At 43.4% G+C, this 17,846-nt stretch overlaps 1 protein-coding gene across 1 annotated transcript; it reads right to left on the bottom strand.

The window, feature by feature from the left end:
- Positions 1–8,854: 8,854 nt before the first annotated feature.
- On the bottom strand, positions 8,855–16,445 carry gdf6a (growth differentiation factor 6a). The gene is made up of 2 exons (XM_023814849.2): positions 15,856–16,445; positions 8,855–11,338 (listed from the first exon to the last, which is right to left on the bottom strand). The coding sequence occupies exons 1-2, from the start codon at positions 16,202–16,204 to the stop codon at positions 10,449–10,451; spliced, it is 1,239 nt and encodes a 412-aa protein (XP_023670617.1). The 5' UTR covers positions 16,205–16,445; the 3' UTR covers positions 8,855–10,448.
- Positions 16,446–17,846: the final 1,401 nt, after the last annotated feature.

Below are 17,846 nucleotides of genomic sequence, written 5' to 3'. Positions count from 1 at the left end.
TGTGTATGTGTGTGGTTTTTTAAAAAGATTATAAAAAATTATGCAAACTGTTTTAATTTAGTAAGATTGGGAAGCATCTGTTGAATGTCTGCTGAGGGGGAGGGGGGCTAAGGGGGTGTACGTTTCATGGGGAAATACGGGGCAAAAAATTAATTTGATTCAGCGCACTATCCTGGCAATCCAAGAAGGTTGATGAGAAAGACCAGATCTTAATTCTGACTGTGTTTCAGGCCTCTGAAGTAGACAGGAGGCTAATTTCCCAAGGCATCTGGATCCTGTAGTGGTGCAACCGTGGCTGTATACATTGCTTCCCCTGGTCTGTTTATCATATAATCTTGAAAACGGAATGGGACATGAAAGGATGGGTTTCCGTAAGGCCCTCCTTGGGTTGCGTGGAAATGTCGCGTCTCTGGAAGCGTTTAACGCACCCCGATGCCCCGTGCCGCCGCGTTTGCGGCAAAATAAGCGACTTTCCCTGTAGCCTGGCGCTTTTCCCTCCCGCACGGCAAAGAACGAGGGTGAATCATCGGCAAATCGCTCCTGAAAATAACATGAAATATCTCTGAATACACTGCAAAATGAAATATTATGTACTTTTGGTAGATTTTAAAATTTGGAATTGTTGTCTAATTCTGTCCAAAAATACTTTTAAGCAGTGCATAGCTCGGCCACGGGCGATTAAACACACACGCACATATTAAACACACGCGCACATATTAAACACACGCGCACATATTAAACACACGCGCACATATTAAACACACACGTACATATTAAACACACACGTACATATTAAACACATGCCAGCAAGCAGTTTCCTTCTTCCTGTCTTTGAATTTCATGGGGTAATCCTGTGCTTTTGCACGTCTTATTTGTTTTAGCTTCTGATGTGTGGAGATAAATGATGCAGAGCAGGAAGTAAATTCTCCATCCATGGTCCTGCAGTCCTGTTACCCTGACAAGGCACTAAGCATGAATTTAACTGCTAAATCCTATACTCAGGTAATAAAAACAGATAATGATTCCATTTGGATAAAAGCATGTATACAAAGCAATCAAAAAGCGACAGTTGAATTATCTCTGTATTTTTGTCATAGAATAAAACAAACTGAAGGACCGACATTAACAGCCGTTTCCTCTCCATCATATCGTGTAGGTCACAGTTAAAATACTCAAATTACTTAACTACATCACAATGCTCAAACAGTATGTTAAATTTATAAAGTGTTACAGCGCAAGAAACCACAGGGGATGACTGGTCACATTTATAACCTTAAAGTACCTAAAACATTCATTTATTAGTTATTTTCTTGGCAAGACGGCCGAAGTGGCGGCTTTACAGATTTATACAGCTGGCTGTCAGCCGGCCACAGAATCACCTCCTAGGATTTAAAGCCTCTTCCTGGGACCTTGCGGTCACTTCCTTAACCTTCTCAACCTTTAAACTCTAGGGGGCGCTCCGTGAATTTAGCAGCCTGGCTCACTGTAATAACACTCCCCTGGTATCTTAAGGAACCGCTTGATTTCGAGGGAACTGTAAAAATGGTTACATTTCGGAGAGTTTAATTACTCTGTCACACGTTGTTTTAAGCTCACAGTTTGACCGTGGCAAAGCCGGTGCTGATTTTGCTCTGGATCGACTCTCTTAGTACTTTGTGGGGATTTTCCTTTGCATGGAGGTGAAGACCCCCGATCAAACTGACTGGGCCAAAACACGGCATGGAAAAAAAGCATGATGTGTAGAGATTAACAACAGACAGTGCTGATCAACTAGTGCTAGATAGTGGAGTGGTGGGAGAGGGGGGGTCATAAAGGGAGCAGTACGGGCATCACGGCCGGCTCATTAGCAGGGTGCGTGACAGCATTAGTGCGGCGTGATGTACGATCTGTAGCCCGCGGCGGAGAGGTTAATGGCCGGGGGTCAGGGTTCTCCTCTGCGGCCGGCTGGGGGGGGGGGGCAGGCTGCGCTCTCGGGAAGAGGGGTCCTGTCAAACACACGCTCGGTGAGGCGAGAGTTGGGGTTGGGTGAGGTGAGGTGGCAGGGTGGTGGGGGGCAGGCAAACCTGGGGAGTCAGAGCCAGAACCTGAACCCCCCCCCCCCCCCATGTAAATCCTCCAAAGTGCTGTTTGCTCTCTGCGCTCATCTGTGAAGGATTCCTATCTCTGCCAGTCAAATGTCCTTCCTCTGCTCAAAGGCACATCCAGTCAACACAACCCCCCCCCCACACACAAAGAAGCACGCAGCACTTTCCTTTTCAGCTTACCATGCAAAGCTTCGAGTCTCCCCTCCTTTGTATTGGCATATGCTTACTGCCATTGGAGTCTTCAGCAGAAAGCACTTTTCACTTCACTGCAGTTCACTAAGAGGTCAGATAAGAGCAAACTGAGCGTGAAGGACACACTTTTGTGCTCAAACCCAACCGAGGGACGAGGCGGGGTGAAAAAAAACCAGACTGGGTGATAAAGTTACGTCAGGAGAAAAGAAAGAAAAGGAAATTCTCCGTTCGGAAAGAGACAACATTCTGAAAACGGATATTTCAAGAATTTCGGTACATGGCACTTTGATAGTTTTGGGATTTCTTTTTCAGAGGGGGGTCTGAAGTGGAGCTTGTCTTCACCCGTGGAGAGTTTCAGAAGATGAGAAGCGTTGTGGGAGAGGTGCGTCGCGGTTACTGCGGGTCCGATTTCCCGAGCACGCCGATGCCGCCGTGGGCACGAGGGCGCAGGAATGCGGGGCGGCAGCTCTAACGCCGTCGCCGGGGGTGCGAACACAACAGCGATCCATCACTGGCCTGGGGTGGGAGGAGAATTTTGATTAATTTCGCCCCCGTGTCACAAGAGTCATCCCGTTTATCGGCGACATGACGGGGACGTGTTCAGGTCACGGGGAGCGGGCGGCTGTGGGCGATCCATCTTGGTGGGGGCACCCTGCGTGTCACGACCGTGAATGATTAATGCTGGGTGTTTCCCCTGCTGACCCCCGGTTATTAAAAGACTGTCGCTCTACCTCATCATGTCAGATCTCCGGCGTTTTCTAGGATAACTTGTCACGTCTTTCACATCAGCATGACATGCAATGACTCTCATGTGTCTCTTTACGCTACAGTAGGACAGACACACATGTTCTTTTTTCCTAGCTAATTTCATCCAATGTCTCAGGACTCCAGCGGTGTCTCTGCAGCATATTTGAGAAGATGGCTTGACTTTGAATCAGAATGTGGGGGGTCCAGCCACTGAGAAGAGCATTTTGAGGGTGCAGGACCATCCAGTATGTGGAGAAAAAGACCTCAGAAAAGGCCTCATTCTGCCATTTTTATTATTTTTTTTTGCTTTCCCAAAGCTGCCATTGAAAGTGAGTCATATTCGGCCGTGTTTGTCAAACTGAATAATGAAGCTGATAGAAAAACTGCAAAGAGTGCAAATTATAAGGGACCGAAAGACATGCAGCCTTTTAAATTTGCTGTGCCCCATTGGATTCATTTCAGCTGCTTAATTGTTAATTGTTTAGTTCTTAGCTTGACATCGAAAGGCGGATGGGTTTGAGGGACTTGCCTGGCTGAACTTTGCTGTGTAGTCATGGATCAAACACCATTCAGAGTCAGCATCAGGATCTCTTCCAGTCAGCACTGTTTATGGAAATATTTCACCAAAACAGCGCAGGTGAAGTGCATCTGTCAAGGGTACAACAGCATTCCCTCCTGGGACTTGAACCAATAACCTGTAGCTTTTGGGGTTGGTTGTAATATGAGACACACCTCCCTACAATACCCAGGTTGTTAACATCCATAAAAACATCACGATTTTCCACCCGTGCCCACGGTGTGTGAGCCCCCTCCTGGCCTGTTTACGACCTTGTAGCCTCCCTCCTGTAGCCTAGCGCCCCACCACTGCCCCCCACAGGTCGAGAGACCGATGACCGTGATCGCTGGATGCCACGTAGTGACCGGGTAACTAAGTGCTTGCGACTCGCTGTGTAGTCTTTCTGCTCACAATCGGCACGATTTCCGTACTTTCGCATCATCGTGGTTGAATCCGACTGTGTGGGACAACTCATGCAGAGGAGATTAAAGGGGGCCGCCTGCCTTCGGATAATTAAGATAAGGTGGTACACCACTACGCCCCGAGCGCGGCTGCACCGGACACCAGATGACTGTAAACATTCGCTGGGAGGAGAAGATAAAGGTAAAAACACAGTGGAATAGTCTAGCGGCATGTGGCCCCCCTGCCCCCCCCCGTCGCCCCGGGTGTCCACACGTGCTTTCGGGAAGCGAGCCGCAGACGGCGCTGGACGGGCCCACATCCGCCAGGTCTCATCTGCTGCGCGTCCTTCCGGTCGCTTCTGCGGTTGCGTGGGGGGGGGGCGGCTGTCGTGGGCTCCTGAAAAGAATACAAGCTGTGCCGTAAATCTGTCCCTCATCAAGAGGACAAACGGAAAAAAAGACACACCCCCCCAGTCATAAAACATCTGTAAGCTTCATCCGCCACCGCGGCTTTAATGGGGTAATTACGGTGAGGGCCGGCCGCCGTGCTGCCATACCGCCATACCGCCATACCGCTTCCGGCCCCCAGCCTCAGCTACTGCCCACCACATCACATGACGCCAGCCCCTCCTCCGCTGAAATCATAACTGCACCCGGTGTGGAGAGGTCACTCCCCCCTTGCTGTAAAACACAATCCTCCCCCCCCCCCCCACCATGTGACGACAGGCGGCTCACCCAATGCCATCTCTGCATTATTCATACCTGAGAGCCCCCCCGCCCCCCCATCATCCTCCACACCTGGCAATAAGCATAATTAGGTGAAATATAAGGCCATTTGGCCAGGCTGCCGAGTTATTATTTTTGCCTTCCGGGGGGGGGGGGGGCAGTCTGGAGGTCATTCCCACTGCTGTCCCTTCGGATAATACCATGCCTTGAATCCACAAAACCTCTCTACGAAAAATAGACAGGAGACAGCGGTTCTGATTTCTTTGGGGTCAGGTCCTCGTCCCCAAAAGCACACAGACTTACCCCCCAAGCCCAGTATCTTTGAGAAGGTTCCTGGCTGTCCGCAGAGCCACTTGGACACATTCCACTGGGGGGTCGGGTCCCTTATGTGATACCCAGGGTCTTTAACCACCAATGGTAATACATTTTCCTGGCCTGATATTACACTTAGGCAGTCAGCATTGATTAAGGGCCACCTGACTTCAGTGCATCAGTCATCTGGTGAGCCTTTCTTAAAGGTGGAGAACTTCAGCTTCATCTAATCAAGTTCCGGCTGAATGTCAAAAGCACCTTATTAGATTAGAGGTAACGACAGGCTGTGTTTCCACAGCAACGATATCACATGCAATATAATGTGGTTAGCTGGGAGCCGGGGGGGCCCAGTTTGGTTTGGGGGGTGTCTGTCGGCAGATGCCCCATTAGAGAGGACACCCCCACCTTTTGTCACGTTACAGCTTCCCCATCCTGTCCATGCAGCTGCCAAAGGAGTGTGTCTCTTTACCGCCCCCCCCCCCCCCCCACTTCGCCCCGTGGCAGCCAGGGCCCAGCAAGGGAGACCCTCTGTGACTCTGTCCACCTGCTAACACCCCCCCGTCCCACATAGATGTGCAGCTCAGTCACAGTAAAAGTTTGGGGCCAATAAGGAAAGTACGACCTCTGACCTTAAGGCACAAGCAAGTGAATTTAGTGGGCCGGCATCACATCGCCTGGGCCGGATCTTTGTGGTTTTCCTGACAGGAAAAGCTGGAAAAGGAAGCGGCAGGATGGGAACTGGGAAACCAAACTGGGAATGTGGCCACCTTTAGGTCAGATGTCCTGACTGTTGTGTTTGGTCACAGTCATTTATAGGTCATGGTTTGCCTTTTTGGCCTGGTGCTGGGGGGTGCACTATTTCTGCATTGTCTGCTGCCCTGCGGCTGACTGTGGCCTGGGGTCACATTGGGCATCTGCCACTCCTTGCCCCCCCCCCCACACTCGTCCATCTGTGGACCTTGCTGTCCTTCTGTCCTCGAGCCACCCGCCCCCCAGCAGACACTGAGAGCCACAGCCTTCTGCCGTCCCTTCGTACCACCAATACCACCCCCCACTCCCTTCACAAACATGCCCCCCCCCCCGGATAAGCGTAGCAGAACCCTGTCCAACCTCCCTCCACCTAACCTGCCCACCCAGGTCTCCTGACTTGTAGGGATGGAAAACCATTTGCAGAAGAAGCTGTATGTGTGTGTGTATGTGTGTGTGAGCGAGTTTACCTATCCTTATGGGGACACAATGTCACCATAACGTGATAAATATCTGTTTTTTTCCCTTATGAGGACCGGTTTCTTGGTCCCCATAAGGGAAAACTCTATTTTATAAAAATCGGTGACTGCTATGAGAAAACTAAAAATGCAAAAACTCTTGTGTTTTGTTAGGTTACTTATGGTTATGGTTAGGGCAGGGTAGGGGTTAAGGTTGTCATAGTTAGCGTTAGCATTTTTCCCATTGAAATGAATGAGCGGTCCCCATAAGGATATGTTTACCCTACATGTACGTGTGTGTGTGTGTGTGTGTGCGTGTGCATGTGTGTGTGTGTGTGTGTGTGAGATGTGGGAACTTCTGAAAAATTCCAGCCTCCGGGGCCTTGCTTGTAATATAAACCCCAGGTGATACACATGCAGACATTTACACAGGACAATGAGAAGTGCCACTTGTTCCCTCCTCTTTGGACAGAGTGAGCCGCTCTCTGGTTACCTCAGGCAACAATAAGCATGCAAATAAATGGCAAAAAAAAGTTGTAGGGAGTAACTGTTGTCCTTTGTCATGAAGCCCGCCTTTACCTGTGGAGATTATCTGGAGGACCTGACAGGTGTGACAGCCATCACATTGAAATAATGAGGACCTACCTGACGGCACTGACTGATGATCATCTGTTCATCTCCATGGTGCGACCATTGGAGGTACCCAATGGACCCGCGGTGCCAAGGAGTCAGGATGGATATGCCCTTCAACACGAAGCAAGGTGCAGGAATAGGAGAATTCAGGGGCGAATGAAAAGGCCAAAACCGCAATGGCAAAGTGAGTTACCAGCAGCAGGGTGTGGAGTAGGAGGAGAACCTCTGAGATCATCAGAGAAGAGCCTGAACCAATACTGGAGAGGGGAGATTTATAAACAAAGGGGACAGGTTTAGCTGGAGTTACCAAGGGCCAGATCAAGAGGTCGATGGGGGGCTGGGGGAGATGCCTACCTGTCCTGATGGATTAGAGGAGAGAGCCACAGCCCAGCATCTGTAGCTGCAGGCCAGGGTGGAAGTCTTGAGTAAACAAGGTGAACCTTTTCCAGAACATACCTTGACTAACAGCTCTGTGAAACTACATATAGTTTTTGTATCTGTAAGATCCATAAGCAGCCCTATTCTTTACCGAGAGGTAAAGAAGAATTTTCATATATTCATAATCCAATAACGAGGGTCATTATTGAGAAGCTTGTAATGAGCACTTCAGGCTTAACAATCTTTGATATCTGACTGGCAGATGCAAAGAGCAGATGTTCCTTTGTGGCAAACCATGTCCTTTTAATGAAGCTTAGCATGTACTTAGAGAGTAGGAGCAAACCACTCACCCTAAGGGGTAGACAGCATCCCATTGGGAATGTAAAGCAAGGACCTCAAGACAACGTGGTCCTGGTCCACTTTGTACCAAATCCGAAAGCACCTCTAAACTTTCTGGAATTTCCTGGTGTTTGGAAATGTTTCAAAAGGGAACATTTTGGCCAGCCCAAATTGTCTACATTTTGATCAGTGAGAGAGCCGGTACTCAGTATGTCACATCAAATGTCACAAATGGACAACAGGGTTTAGTGTCCAACCTGAAACTGCGGGCTTGGTGCCCAGGACACAAACCCCACTTTATGAGAGAATGGACCAAGGCTCATAAATACGACGGTGCTGATACGAGTTAATGCCGTTTCTGAGAAGATAGCAAAGCTGACAAATGGACAGAAACCACAGAGAAGTCATCAAACTCTTCATTAATCTTTTTTCACCATTTTTATGGCTATAATCATTGTCACTGGGATTTATAATATTTTGATCCATTAAAGTTGAATCTGCAATGACTAACGCAGGATTATTTGTATTTCTTATACCTCAGGGAACTACTTTTGTTCAAAGCAAAAACTGTGTCATTTCATGAATTTAAACATGCAGATATAAACTGATTCATATTTCTGAAACAGGACATAGCATTGATACTTGGGAAATTTTAGGAGGCCTTTCTAGAATTCTGCACCGTTTTGTAAAGTCCATACTGAATTTGTGAAAAACTTAAGACTGTAAGATATCATTATGGCTCGCGGAACTACCGCGTTTTCTTAATTATCCATTCAAATATACTTAAAGGCACAGTGCTGTCCTTGATGATCCGCATATAACATATCTATAGCATAATAATAATAATTATTATTATTATTATTTGTAATTATATGATCTTTCATCATCTTGTCTTTATATATTCATGCATATATATATATATTTTTTTTTAATTATTATTATTTATTTTATTTTTTTTTTTAGAATGAACGTGCCTGCGATTTTGCATTTGAGGTTGATGAAAAAAAATAGGCTACCTTCTTTACCAACATCTCCAGTATTCTGTCAAAAAGAGGGTAAGTTAAATAATTGCAGGCAACGTTCAGTCCAGCATGACAATGCGGCCCTAACCTTAAAACCCCAAAGGCTGCGCGTGGAGCCGTGATCACGCTACTTCCTCTAAAAGACTTTAGTGCTTTAGTCAAAACGTGAGCGCATCAAAAGATCACGCTCCGCAAACTGCTGAAAACATAAAGGAAGTAAGCAATTTGAAATTATCGCAGGTGCGTTTTCCCCATTTTATTAGTACAGTAATAGTGCGAAATATTATCCATTAAAAATATAGAATTGAAAAAAAAAAACACTTTAGACTCTACATGAATTCGCCTCAGAAGTCGAAGTCTATAACTGTGAGGTAGACATAGATTAATTGTGTTTCCACCCTCAGTACAGAATAATGAATACATTTTTAAATTACTCTTATCAACGTAAGAAATATGATTATCATGAGACTCATATGTACAACACAAATAATAAAATAATAATAGATTAGACATTAAGGATTTGAGTGCATATAAAGGTATATACATTTGCAAGAAATGCGGTGGTTCATTTCTCCGTTGTTGCACTTGAGGAGTTTAAATATACAAATATTTACAGCTCAAATTATGAACAGCAGTGCATTTAAAGCTAATGTGCATTACTTTAATGTCTCGCTTGCGAGTCTTTTTTAGTCAGTGGATTCGTCGCGGAAACTTCCCTCCGCGCGACGTGGAAGCGGGCGGTTGCCGTGGAAGTGCATTTGTACGGATGCAGACGTTGCAGTCACGCAGGTAAAAGTTCAACCAAGCGTCAGGGGTTCCTGCAAACTTATAGGAAGCAACTCTTAAATCCCAGTCTTCGTCTTTTTCTTTTCATTGTGACTTCGCACGGCACTGTGACCGATTGTCCAAAGTCTGGGCACTATGTCAGTTCGACTTTCTTGTCCAGACCATGCGGATCTGCGACACACCTTTACTTATGTCAGTCACGCACAGTCTAGCTGGTATTAAAGTTTCCCACGGCTGTGGTTTGGATGTCGGACCCGAGACTCGGAAGCCGAGTGCGAGTGGCGTTAATCACTTGGAAAGCGCAGTTCCTGCTTTCCATTGCACCTCGATCCGCGTTTGGTAAGATCACATTCATCACTGAGAGAGGCGGCAGGAGCTCACATCTCCGGGTCATACCATCCCAAGTTCCCAGGTTTCAGGACCACGGAAGGAATTACAGATTTACAATCAGTCCTTCTGCTTCAACACTAAGGGCCTTAGTTTTAAACAGGTGCTTGTTGAGGTTTCGTATTAAAGTCCAACAGAGAATCATCTCTATTCATAACGGCGCTCTGTGTTTTCTTCCATTCAGATAAAACATTTATCATTTTTAACGAGTAACTCCGTCAATAGTGGAGAACGACGACACCAAAACGGACAGCGCAGATTTCCCTTGTGGAAATTAAACTGTCTACGGCCATCTGTGTGTGCATGTACTCGAGTGAGCGATAAATTAATTTTCTTCCTGGAAATGAATAGGCAAAAACTCACCATGACTTCGCGGCAATTAACAGTTAACTGACGGTTACTACGTCTGAGTTAAAAATGACGGAATACATTTTAAGGAGCTTAAAATGACGGAATAAATATAGGCCTAGTATCTGCATATGCTAACAATAATGAACTGTATTTAAAATCCCTTTTCGAGTATCGATAAGGCATACTTGGTGTAGCAAACGCAAAAGCTGTGGGGTCGAAGACCTTTTGGAAACTGCTTCCTTTTCACACTGGACGGGCCCACGTGTCATCTGTCTTCTCGTTTGCGGTCTCATCTCCACACCTACCAGCGTCGCGGAGAGAGTAAGTCGCTACCTGCAGCCACACTGTTCCACCACCATGTCCTCGTATTGTTTGTATACGACGTTGTTGCCAGAGTCTATATAGAGGATGCTGATGGGGCTGAGCTTGGTTGGCACGCAGCAGCTTGGCGGCGTGCTGCCGGGGTCCATGGAGTTCATCAGGGTTTGGATGATGGCGTGGTTGGTCGGCTCCAGGTGCGATCGCAGCGGGAAGTCGCACACGCCCTCGCAGTGATACGCTTCGTAATCCAGTGGTGCGATGATCCAGTCGTCCCACCCCAGGTCTTTAAAATTAACATGCAGTGCCTTCTTGCTGCATCTGGACCTGGACTTCTTCCCGTGCCTTTTCCCGTGGCGGCTGTTCAGCGCCGTCCTGCGTCTCCGCCGGGCTTTGAACTGAAGGCTGTCGTCCTCTTCTTTTGTCCGCGATCCGCGGGATTTTATTTTTTCTTTCATTTCGTTGAAGAGGTTCTCCCTCTTCTTGGACCTGGTGAAAACCACCAAAATCGCCTTCTCCTGCTGGGCGCGGTCATTCCTGTCAAATCCGAGATGTTTTAAATCAATTTCCGTTTCTGTTTTACCAAGAGTGGCCCTGAGCTGGACACAAAGCCGGCCCCCCTGTGAGGAGTGATGGCGGTTTTTAAACATTTCCCACACATCCAAAACCTCCCATCCTGGCTTTTGAGCATCCTGAAGATCAAGAGATCTGGAATCCAGTAGCCTCTCTGATCGACAGGAGAGTATTTGAATGCCATAGAGGCCTGTCTGGGCCGTTTGGAAATCCCCTGGTACTTTTCTAAATATCCTTAATTCAGCTCCCACCAGCTCCTCTTTGTCCGAAAGGGCCGAGACATCAAACAGATACTTTTGTCTTCGCAAAGGAGAGTGCAAGAGATCGTCTGCAAGATAAAAGAAATAATTGCGGTCAGATTCACTTAAGGTGTACAGTGTTCAAAGCGGGACCGGGAGCGCTGACATTCTTACTGCGCAGCCAATTTTGTTTCTTTTCTCTCTCTCTCTCTTTTTTCTTCATTCAGCTTAATTTTTCAGCTTGAAAATGACTCGGCCCTGTACCAAATAGGCCTAGCAAAATCCAAACCGACATTTTCTGTTGTTGTTTTTGCTGACGCTGTCTGGTTGCTGTTATCGAGGTCCACGTTACATCTGCGAAGGCCTACACCAGTAACGGGTATTCAAAATGCACTTTTGATGAGCGTTATATCTGCATTTTAGGATGAAAACACGAAAATTTCAATGACCCTGATCTCGAAATTGAACAACTATTCGGCTGTACATACGCTTTCTCATAATACCCATAATGTATTACACTTGACTATTCGTACACGATTATTTCACGTAAAAGCTTAATATATTACGTTTAGTAATAACTATATAAGAGTACTTATACAGCCTAGTGATATAGAGGCCGTTTCCCTTCAAATAAGAGTAGGCGTTTAATTCCGAATTGTTGAACAATGTTATTTTCTCATTTTGGGGTATAGTAAGAAGTCACTACAAAGTGCGTAGATTAAGTTTTGGTGTGTACTCAAATGAGAAATTGTGTTCCAGTATTATATGATAGCGCATATCATTAGAGATGCACCTTTGAATTACACCTCTCTAAAAAAATCCCAGTTCACCGACTAACGTGAAAAACAGTAACTTCTTAACCCGCCTAAATGTTCTTCAGATGTTTAGGGTAGAAACCCTTAACCGGTCAGAAAACACGAAATCTCGTAAAAGCGACCTGTAACTGAATCCCATTTAATACGTTTTTTATGTCCCCTTTAAATGAAGCAGTGACGGCGAAATGCACGTAGCATACATGAAAAATGACAGATTCAAGTCTCCTGTGTATTGTGATCGAAATTAATTAACTCAATATTGATTCCTTCAAATGCAGTATTTTCGACGAGTGGTTTGTGCATGATTTTAAAACACCTTACAGTTATTCGTGTCATTCATTTTATTGAAGTATTACAATAGTATCAAGGTTGCACGTTAGGAGAACAAACAACCAAGTTACCACAGACCTTCAGCCTCTGGTCTTTCACAAACTGGGTGCGTCAGACATTTTTTTTTTCCTGCTTATTTCCCTATCGGCAATTTAAATAGCATAAACAAACCTAAATGACCACGTAAGCGCAGATAGCACAGGTTTGCTTTTAAACTTTAATGTCTTTTACCATGTGACTTATCCACTTCTCCAATAGAACACCTCAAAATATTCACATGAAAGCTGTAATACCCCACATTTCAAAAAGACCCTAACCGATAAAACCGTTTCTTACGTTGTCATTGATTTGGTTTTGTGGAATCATTTCATTGATACCCCAATTTTTATTTTATTTTTTTACATAAAACCGTATGTCTTCTGAAATCGCTAATACCTCGTAGAAGTCGGGATTTTTTAACATGTTGACAAACTTGTTGTTTTGCATATAGATGGTAAAAGTATGTTTATTCTCCATTACCTGACTCGTTAAAAAGATTCGTTAATTAACTTTGATTTTATAATTTGATATGATCTGGTATCCTTAAAATAAAAACCATATTAGAAATATTGTTGTATTACGGTTCCCTAATTTATGAGAAAACATTGAAGGTCCAGTCTGATATTTTATTAAATATCGCTTGTTTGTAATTATTTGCTGGGTGCGTGTTCGTCTGTACTTCACTCTCTTAGAGTTAAATAATAAAAGTAGATTGAAACCTCGTGCTTCTTTCGGTCGCTTTACCGGTCTGGTCTGCATTAGAGTTTTTTATAAGCGCTCAAACAAATCGAATACAAGGTCACCAAATAATTAACAGTTGCGAATTCCCCCTTTACCCATTAAAATACTTCCCTGCTTATATTTCATTTTCCCTTTGCCAACGACAACATTCCCAGTTCAAAAGTGCTCATAGTGATTATGCTGAATTTAAGTTATGTCGTTCAGGTTGCTATATTAAAAGAATTTGTACAAGACATCAGTCATTGAGCGTATCCAAAAATGCAAACAATTTAAAAAATTTTGATTAAATAGGAGCATTCGTAAAAATTTGCCTTGAACACTAACATGAACGGTCGTGATGATGATTACACACACACACACACACACACACACATATATATACACATATTGTCCTAAGAGCGATATTCGTTTTATATATATATATATATATATATATATGACGAATATCGCTCTTAGGACAAGTCCTGTACCGAAGTATTAAGATAAATAGATGCATTCCAAACAAATACATTACCTCTAAGGCTTCAATCACATTTTGGCCTCCCAAACTGAGGCTAATCATGGAAAAAGAAACTTAATAGAAATTTAAATGTAACGAGATTTTTTAAAGATTATTATAACAGAATTATCCGCAGATAGAGCGTTTCTCTCTCTTTCTTTCTCTATGTGTGGGAGAGTGAAACATCCACAGCCAGCGAACTCCATCTGCGTTTTAATGAGCTACTCTAAGTGCCAGAAGTAATGTTCATACAGTCAGCCAGCTCTTGTCTGATCTTGCGACCGTAACGAACTTAAATCTATTAAATTTTCCTATCTATCTTAGTTTAGGTATTTAGTGTTTTACTTTGAAGAAAAACCTAGTTATTTTACTTTTTTTCAAAAAGATCAGTTGGATGGAAACTGTGTTTGATAACATCTGCAAATTGAACGAGTCTGTTTAAAAGGGACTGCGGGTTAAATTAAAGTCTTCACTGAAATTATCACTTGTTTTTACCTATTTACGTTTGTGTAAATGTTTGGATTTTTTTTAAATATTGCAGCGCTAGCTGTCGAAATGCAAGACTTTATATGCGCGAGAAGATATTTGAAATATTTATCTGTTTACTGGAGTTTCGATTTTACCTAAAAGAAGACACTCCCGAGATCACGGCAGTGACGAATTTTCAACACGAGACCTACTTTGAAAGAAATGTCGAGTTGAAGGAACAGAATAAAAACTATTCCCACAATTACGAGTCACGCGGGGAGGTAGGCTGTAAAATAGTAATTACTACATAAGAACGGAAGTTCTTTCTTTTTTCCTCCTCTGGTGATGCGCCATTGGCTTAGCTAGTTCATTATGGGAGAATAGACAGTGTTTGATATGTTATGACATGAACACTCAATTAGATCACTGAGTTCAAATACTCCAATCAGGGATTCAACGCTAAGCAACCCTCGGAAGGTCCGGCGAAAGGTCACAGGCAGTGACACATCAAATCAAAATCAGAGGAGAAAGTGAGTTAAAAAAACAGTTCACAATTCACTCCTCAAACCAGAGGCTTTTGTTTACTGAGCGTATAGAAATACTGGGAAATTGACCAATACATATGATTTTCCTTAACTTAGAACAACTTTGCCGACATGGTTTCTCTTTAGGTCGCTTTTTTTGTCTGCAATATTCCGTCACGACTTACCACAAGTAATCCATTTGAACCAACGTTACATAGTAAGGTATTTCCTACACAGCCGAATTACTAAATGCTGCTAGTTAACCAAACATAAATAAAATACGATTATAGCATGTGCCACTAAACTTTCTGTTTCGTGTACGGTACATTTCAAATGTTGCATATAAATGATGACAGTTCCATAATTTTGTTTACACATTTTAAATGAAATCTCCAAAAATGGTACACATGGTTTAAGTCCGAATGTTGTAATAAATCTGTTTTTTTAATTTAGTATTTCAACACCCAGTGAACCCGCTGGCACGGGCGACGCCGCGCGCAGACGCTGTTTTCAGATGGTCAGGTTGTAGAAAGCAGGTTCTGTGGCTTGGCCGCGAGGGCCAGGGAAATAATTTACTGCCTTCATTTAAAAAGCGTTTCAATTAGTGTTTTATTGCTATGCTACTTAGAGGTCAGTGCCACTCTAATACAACTTTTTTACGCTTCGCAAATCTGGCCGTCGCTAAACTGTTTTCTTTCTTTCTTTCTTCATCCGTTTTTAACATGTCCCCAGGGTTCAAAGTAGTCTGGATGTGACAACTAGACCTAAATGTGTCATAAAGATTGGTTAGATAACGTTCCAACATATGTCAACAAGACTAGAAAAGCGATAAGATATCTCATATCATTTATTGCATTCATATCTAAATTTACAGCATGAAGACTATCATGCCAGTGATGGCTGAGAGCAAATAGATCATCAGCTTTTAACTGTACATCTAATTTCTCTAAATATAAGCACAGTAAAGGGGTTTAAATTATATAAATATTTGGCACAAAGCAGTATTGCCTCGCTTTACGCTGCTCACCGAAGAACTTACTCAACGTCGTGAATGAAAAGCACATATACAATTTGTCTGTAACTATTTGTTGGTGACTATCAAATGAAAGTACAAAACGTTTTAATTGCACTAGTTATATTTGCTAAACATTCGGTATAGCCTTTGGGGTACGTTAACATTTTTGACCAACCTTTTCCTCTGTCCACAAAACTTGTTATGGTGTTGGCAGACTTTGACGACCGGAAAAAACTCGCGTTTAGCCCCAGTTTTTCAGCCGCGGAGTATGTCCTGTAAATGGAGAGCATGTAATCGTGGGGAATAATGGCGTCTTTAAAATCATCCTGCTGATGGCTTTGACTCTGGGAGGATGCGAAGATCTCTTTCAAGAATTTGGGTGACTCCTGTCCATCATACAGGACCCTCGTTCCCTTGTTTCTCCTCGGGACCGAGGGAGTTAAAATAGCAGCTGAGTGAAAACCCGGTAAATCCCAGAAAAAGACAAAAATCAAGCAAAACGCTGCTGCTCGTGAGACATCCATAGTAGTACTGCCCCAAAAATAATCTGAAGCCCTCTCCACAGTGAAACCGGTTCGATCGCTTGAATACAGGAGGCCGGCTTTCCGTCCACTAGAGAAGTGCGCTGAGAGGAGACTGTGGAGCGCTGGATGAGCGCGGGCACGCCCCTCTCACATACGTACTGGTATTTATAGGAGAGCCTCCCTAGTATTTCTATTGACTTGTTAAAACGGAAGACGAACACCTCAGTTGGGCGAGAAGGTTCGGATTTCGCAGGTCTCTCCATGACCGGTGCGAGGGGACACCTCTATTCCAGCGGAATGACTATGGTGAACAGAAGCCTCAGGCTGCAAACTTTATATCAAATTGTGCCGTGAGCAGCTCTGATTGTTTAAATTAAACAAAACGTACCCTTTTATTTTCCTTATTACACCTATAGAATGACACGTTTTCAAAACTTTGAGAGGAAGAAAAATGTTTTATGCCTCTAATAATAAAAATGATTAGGCCTACTATAAACAAATCATTTTAAGAAACGAAAGAATGTAACTGTGGATGACGTATAAGGCAAAAATCATGCAGCAGCAATTATTAATATTAACGAGCAGATGAAGGACATAAAACCACCTCGCAGTTGTGATGATTTACTATTTTGACAACATGTGCAGACATACATAGGACTTGGATGTAACCTCGTTCAATAGGTGCACGATTTATTCAGCTTCAGACCATGTAAAATGACCACCAATGTTTTGCTTTTCACTTTATGTTTTTTTTTATGGTTTTATGTTTCTTCCCCCCACTCAATATCTATATCAACGGAAGATGCTTATACAAGTACAAAAATCTCCTTCTTTATGAAATGCTCGTCATTTATAACTCTAGTTATTAATGTACAAAATAATGGGTTAAATACGTGTTTCTTAGTATCATCCTTTTTGGTTACAGTTGAGTTTCACTTAACGTTAAATTTGTAGGCATAAACTCTTCATTAAAATAACTAGGCCTATGTGGAAAAAAATACTAATATTGACTAATATAATTTATACTAAAACATGAAAAATTGACAATTGCCGTCCACGGTATTTTCTGATCTTTGGAAACAGAATAACTAAATTGTAAATCTTCGGACGCTCATTTATCGCATCAGCATCTTTATTTGAAGGAGTTTAGTAACGAATAGTTTTGTGGACTCTATCGCCATCTATCGGACAGATTTTGAAAAACACCCTACAAGGTTCACCTGGAATCCTACGTACATTTTTAATCAGTTGTAATTATTAGGTAGCTTATATGGGAAATTTTTAAAACAATAATCTATAAACAACTAATATTTTGTCATTCTATTACAGGACTTCTATACGATGTGTTCTGCTGCACACTGAATAAAATACCAAGCTTTGCGACAGGATAAAACTCTATCTTCTCTTCAGAAGTGTAAACGAAAACGTGTTTGGCTTCCAGATAAGATGCGTAAACACAGGATACAACAGTGACTCATTAACCAGTTGTGGTGTTTGCTGGAACCAGTGACAAGGTCTTCGGCAGCGATAAGATTAAATATTTGTAACATGAAAACAACTGAAGCGGGACAGCACCGACATACCTACTGAACACCGCAAAAGCTAATAATGACTAACAAATAGAACATAACTGTCCCAAATG

Source organism: Paramormyrops kingsleyae, chromosome 9 (genome assembly GCF_048594095.1).
Source record: "Paramormyrops kingsleyae isolate MSU_618 chromosome 9, PKINGS_0.4, whole genome shotgun sequence".
NCBI classification, from domain to species: Eukaryota; Metazoa; Chordata; class Actinopteri; order Osteoglossiformes; family Mormyridae; genus Paramormyrops; species Paramormyrops kingsleyae.
The sequence above is the reverse complement of the archived record's forward strand: the minus strand, read 5'-3'. Positions and strand labels throughout refer to the sequence as shown.

Coding starts and splice junctions, on each gene's coding strand:
- gdf6a (XM_023814849.2), bottom strand. CDS start 16,204: ATGGATGTCTCACGAGCAGCAGCGTTTTGCTTGATTTTTGTCTTTTTC. Junction 11,339..15,855: donor TTTTGTGGACAGAGGAAAAG/GTTGGTCAAAAA, acceptor TTTATCTTGCAG/ACGATCTCTTGCACTCTCCT.